The sequence below is a fragment of the Tasmannia lanceolata genome, unplaced genomic scaffold, assembly GCF_043159265.1.
Source record: "Tasmannia lanceolata isolate RefF3 unplaced genomic scaffold, GAP_Taslan_0.1 ptg000013l, whole genome shotgun sequence".
NCBI classification, from domain to species: Eukaryota; Viridiplantae; Streptophyta; class Magnoliopsida; order Canellales; family Winteraceae; genus Tasmannia; species Tasmannia lanceolata.
Window position 1 is genome coordinate 11,353,375 of NW_027518690.1, and position 6,406 is coordinate 11,359,780.

Here is a 6,406-nt window from a genome sequence, read left to right on the forward strand (position 1 = left end):
TTGTTTGGTATGGGTGTGAGAATAAGATCGGATTATCTGATAGATTTACTAGTTAATATAAATTAAGATACCAATTTAGATTAAGATAATCTTGATTTAAAAGTTACTATATTTATCTGTATCTCTTTTTATGTTAATCCCTTTGAGTGTTCTATATAAACACTCATTAAATTCCATTGATTTCGGGTCCTTCCTTGAAGTGGGTTGAGAGGCTGATCTTCCTTTTAAGAAGACTAATCCTATTGCGAACTGATTCGGGTTCATAACACCATAGGTGTATTCCAAGAAGGGTACTGCTGATATCAGATATTTTATATGGCCTAAGCATGTATAGTCCACTATTTTTCCAAAAGTAATATACAGCTTACAATAGGATGATCTAAACCGTCCATCTGATGAACCACAGCGTAAATAGGTTGCGCCCATAAAATCACCTCCATAAGATGATCATAACCCTCTGATCCAACTAGGAAACCTCTATAGATTGGAGGGTTCGGACCATCCTTTGGGTTTTTAGGCACAATCTATTTATGTTGTATCCCATCAAATTAACGGTTGGGATCATCCTACGGTGTAAGCCGTTCAATACTCTTGAAAAAATGCTGCTGGACTATAGGCACTAGCACCATATAAAATCTCACTCATATCATTTCCTCTAGACACATGATAATGTACTGAACTAAAACAGTCAGTAGCCCAAGTTAATGGCTTTTTTGGGCAAGGAATGCCCCTCCACCATCACCTCCTCGCTCTTCTCCAAGCCTCAGCTAAACACCAAAACCCTTCCCATGGCAAACAACTCCATGCCCAAATCATCAAATCCGGGTTCCAAAAATCCGCTCCCCTCCCCAACAACCTCATTCACATGTACGGTAAATGCAAACTCCTCCGAGACGCACTCCAACTGTTCGATGAAATGCCCCAACGAGACGCAGTCTCATGGGCCTCCATTCTCACTGCCCATACTGAAACTAACCAAGCCCACAAAACACTAGCAATCTTTCCCAACATGATTAGCCTCGACCAAATCCAACCCGATAATTACATCTTTGCCACCCTCGTCAAAGCCTGCACAAACTCAACAGCCATTAAGCAAGGCAGACAAGTCCACGCCCGTTTCGAATGTTCTCCTTTCTCGGAGGACGATGTTGTGAAATCAGCTCTCGTTGATTTGTACTCGAAATGCCGCTCACCTGATGATGCGCGCCGGGTGTTCGACTCAATTACTCAGAGGAATTCTGTATGTTGGACGGCGATGGTTTCTGGGTATGCCCGCAATGGCCGGAGTTCCAATGCCATGGAACTCTTTCGGGTAATGTAAAACAAGTGATTATTCCAAAAGCTTAAGCTATTAGAGATGGTGTTATTTAATCTTTTAGACTTCAACATTCCCCCTCAAGTGTGGCCCCTCTTCTTTTTTTTTTTGGGTTGACCGTACACGTGGCACATGTGGCCCCTCTTTTGGGATGGCTGTACACGTGGATTTTTATTATCAAGGAGTTAAGTTTTGAACCCAGGACATGCTGTGAGACAATACCTAGGATACCGTGTGAAACAACCAATTACTCCAAAAGCTTAAGCTATTAGAGATTAGTGTTATTTAATCATTTATACTTCAACAGGTAATGCCGGTAAAGGATTTGTTCTCGTGGACAGCTTTGATATCTGGGTTTGTTCAGAGCGGGGATGCCATTAATTCGTTAAAACTGTTTGTGGAAATGCGGAGGGAAATGATCCCAATTAAGGATCCTTTTGTTCTTTCTACTGTTGTTGGGGCGGCTTCTAACTTGGCAGCTTTAGAACTGGGAAAGCAGCTTCATTGCCTTGTTATGCTTCTTGGATTTGTATCAAGTATGTTTATCAGTAACTCACTAGTTGACATGTATGCGAAATGTAGTGACATCGTATCAGCAAAAGCTCTGTTTGACGAAATGCCTCAAAGAGATGTCGTTTCTTGGACGACCATGATTGTCGGTGCGGCTCAGCATGGTAGAGCTGAAGAAGCATTTTCTTTGTTTGATCAGATGGTTTTCGCAGGATTAAAACCAAATGAGGTTACATTTGTTGGCTTAGTTTACGCTTGTAGCCACGCGGGCTTGGTTAATGAAGGTCGTTGCTTTTTTAATTCGATGATTCAAGATTACAAGATCAATCCATCTTTGCAACATTACACATGTTTGTTGGATCTTTTTAGCAGATCCGGGCTTCTCGCCGAGGCCGAGAATCTCATCAGAACAATGCCATTCGAGCCTGATGAAGCTACTTGGGGAGCTTTGCTAAGTGCTTGTAGGCAGCACCGGAGTACTGAAATGGGGATTCGAATTGCTAATCATCTAGTGGGTTTAAAGCCGCGAGATTCATCAACTTATATATTGTTGTCTAATACTTATGCTGGTGCTGGTATGTGGGATCATGTGTCTAAGGTGAGGAAGTTGATGACAGAGTTGGCAGTTAGAAAAGAACCCGGGTACAGTTGGGTCGAGCTAGGGAAGGAAAGCCACATGTTTTGCGCTGGGGAAGTGTTGCATCCGATGAAAGATGAGATTCTTGGGTTGCTAGAGGAATTGGGTAAGGAGATGAAGGTTAGAGGCTATGTTCCTGATACGAGCTTTGTTTTACATGATCTACAACAGGTAGAGAAGGAAGAACAGCTGTTTTTGCACAGTGAGAGGCTGGCTGTTGCACTTGGGCTTCTTAAGGCCGTTCCTGGGACGTCAATTCGAGTTGTGAAGAACCTTCGTGTGTGCGGAGACTGTCATACTGTCTTGAAGTTGATTTGTAGCATTGTGGGGAGGGAGATAGTTGTAAGAGATGCAAATAGATTTCACCATTTCAAGGGTGGGAGATGTTCTTGTGGTGATTTTTGGTGATGTTGGAGGGAAATATTCAATCAAATGATATCAAGCATGTTTCTCATCTCTTCTCGAGAAACAAACAAATGGGGTATTTCTTTATAAAATTGTGCTGAATTTCATGTGGCAAATCCACCAAGATTTTTTGGATATTGGGTGGGGAAGAATCAGCACGAATCATATTTTTTGAGGAATGTATCGAGGGAGAATTTGTTTCGGTAGTTTTCCTATCTTTTCCTGTTGCAGATTATTGCATTGTTTGATTCAATATTATACAAAGAAGAGAGCACAAAATCACCTCTCATATCTTCATAACATAGCTTGAAAATTCTATAGAATCAAGCTAGAATTACTCATCATTGTAATTGTTAATCCACTTCAATCAAGAGATTAATATTTGCTGATGATCCAAGCTCGTTTATCTCATGTAGATCAATCTTGAGTTCATATGATTAAGAACTTTTTTGGTCAAAATATATGAAGTCGTGTTTATATTGATGAATATAGAAATTGAACTCCTTATAGATCAATCTTGATTGAATATTATTAATAATAATTTTGGTCAAAATATACGCAGCCTTATTTGTATTGAGGGTTTAGAAAATGAACTCCTTATTGTTTTTTTTTTTTTTGGTTATTTCTTTTCATTAGTAATCAACCATGTCATGGGTATCAATAAATGTTTAGGATTAAATCTTATTGTTATTATGTATTCGTTATACGGCCTTAATGATAAATACGTATAGCGGAAAATAAACAATTTTTTTTTTGTTCAGCGTCTCTGAGCATCAGATTCAATCAATACTTCTTAGATACTCCTGAATTATGACCGCATCAACCAAGTACTCAGCCTCATCAGCTACGTACCCAACAGTGTCCTGCTGAGTTGATTAGGATTTGTTTTGGCCATTTTTTGACTCGCATTGAAACATTATTATGTATCTCCTGACTCTGGCCTTTTAATCAAATGAAACTATGATGAATAACTAATTGATTTCTTTTCTTTTAGTCACTCTTGTTTCCTCCCCAACTTTATTAATAACAAAATGGATTCTTCCTATGTATAAAATAAAAATTCCAATAGCTTTTGCTACTATCAGTCTATGACCTTCTCCATGCAATTCTTTTAGGATAACTACAGTTGACACTTATATTTTATGTTCCCGGTGGCATCTTTTTTATAATTGGGATTTGGTAGTGTCCATCGCAGAAGGCATTTTGCAGATGGCCTGTTGCATGTGGGAGCAGCCACCTCGTGACTAAAGACAAAATCTGCTGAAAATTGAGCCCGTGTGCTAGCCATCCCCGAAATTGCTTTTGCGATGGACGCTAGCAAATCCCTTTATAAATTAGATATTAAGTATTAGAAAATCAGTCTATCACCCGATTTTACTTATAATCTCACCACTCCTTAAATTTCACTTGTCAGCATCTAATACTGAGGGATAGTGGGAAGAGAGATAAAAGATCTTACACATCTTGTTATCTGAGTGTGAAATGCGATTAGAAACATGCTGTATATGCACCCACTCCAATCCTGACAGAATCTTACACTGTTTTGGTTAGAAACATGTTGTATATACACCCACTCCAATCCTGTCAGAATGATAGTAGTGTGAAATGCGATTAGATCTATGAATTTTGACACATGTTTTCATTTTTCTCTAACCTTCTCTTATGTTGTACCTACACATAGTATTGTAAAGCATATGTACTTTGAACATGGTTTTAAATTTCGACCGAAATCTCAAATTTCGGGTTTCGGTCGGAACCGACACCAAAATGTCACACCTGAAACGGTATTTTATTTCATCCGAAATTTCCATCAAAATTTCATTTTTTCCGAAATTTCGTCCGAAATTCCGAAATTTCACCCAAAAACTTGTTTTTTAATTAATTTAATATTTTACCAAAATTTCGACCGAAATGACCGAAATTTGGTATCGAATAAAATAATGTTTTTATTGTTTCACCATGAAACCGGTACCGGTAACGAAACTTGTTTTAATTCTGATTTGCTGACACGACACCCCACCTAAATCGAACATTATTTTGGTTTCGGTACCGAAGTTTGGTATCGAATAAAATAATGTTTTTATAATCTAGTGGGGTCCGAAACCGGTACCAAAACTAAAATTTAAAACCATAACTTTGAACAACATTTTCTAAGACGGTACTCTCTTATATCTTATATCACTAGATTTTTCTTATTTTTCTTATTACCAACATAGGAACAATATCGGTTGTTGCTCTAGCAATAGGATATAAGAGATTACAATTACATAGAAGAGTTAGTAATTGTATTTAAAGATGTTGTCAATACTTCTATGTAAGATTTGAGTTTTATGGCCTACACTACCGAGAGATATCGCTAGCAAATATTTGAGTATTTTTTTTCAAAATAAACTTTTTTATTTCCATTTATTTCAAAAATGTATTATTGATTTTTCTCAATAAAGCTTCAAAAATTTTGAAAATAAAACTTCATTTTATTCATTTTTCAAAACCCTTTTGAAAAAAAGAAGAGTTGACATGTATCTCTTTCTTCAAGATTTGTTTTCTAATTTTCTTTTGCTCTTTTCTTTTATGTTTCTCATTTTCTCTCTCTTCTTGTGCGTAAATTTCATTCAGATAGAGTAAAAAAAGTTTTTTTGAAACTCAATGTGAGGTCTTGGGTGAAATATAAGATCTGTTAAACTACGATCTAGTGTTGGATGTAGAACTATAAAAATAGGGTCTGTTTACTTTGTCTCAAGTGATGAATAGACCCTTTTGTCCATGTGAAAAGTCTACATATTCATGTCTTAAAATGTTTTAATTTTTGATATAATTAATTACTAAAATAGAATGAGAAATGAATGAGCCACGGGCATTAGTTTAGATTTTAGATTTTGATGTCATGTATTGACAAGTATTTTAGAATTTTGGATGTATATGAAAATGTTTTATCATCACATTTTGCTAAAATACATCATTTTAAGCCATTCTCTCTCTCATCATTTTCCGCCATTCTAATTTTTCTCACACACCGCAATGACAGAGCGTGTGTTAGGCACCATGTTGAGAAAATCCGTAGGGCAAATCCGATCCGATTGTGCACAAATAGTAAAATAATCAACAAGCCAAGATGAACACCAAGATTTACATGGTTCGGCCAAGCCTACTCCACGTGCAAGAAACACGATCTTCCACTATGAGAAAAACAAAATGCAAGGATTACAATGGATTAAAACCCAAACCCCCAAACCCGCAACCCTTTCCTTGCTTCTCAAATCCAAGACTGTACACAAGAGATAACTCGAGAGATAAATCCGAAAAAGAACCCAAAAGAAAAACCCGAGAAGAAACTTGAGAAGAGAAAAACTTCTTCTCCCTTTCTCTTTCTTTTTCTCACTCTCCTTAGGGCAACCGACACACCCCCAATCTCCTCTTGCATTTTCCACCACAAGAGAAAACACCTCTCTTGCTGCACTTATTACACATAGGTTATCTAAAACCTAAAACAAAGGTTTCTATTTCATGACTTCCCACCCAAGAAAGGAAGGGTGGGAAAT

General features: G+C 37.4%; 1 protein-coding gene across 1 annotated transcript; it reads left to right on the plus strand.

The window, feature by feature from the left end:
* The first annotated feature begins 374 nt into the window (after positions 1-374).
* On the plus strand, positions 375-3,256 carry LOC143890803 (Pentatricopeptide repeat (PPR) superfamily protein). The gene is made up of 2 exons (XM_077395482.1): positions 375-1,312; positions 1,623-3,256. The coding sequence occupies exons 1-2, from the start codon at positions 725-727 to the stop codon at positions 2,868-2,870; spliced, it is 1,836 nt and encodes a 611-aa protein (XP_077251597.1). The 5' UTR covers positions 375-724; the 3' UTR covers positions 2,871-3,256.
* Positions 3,257-6,406: the final 3,150 nt, after the last annotated feature.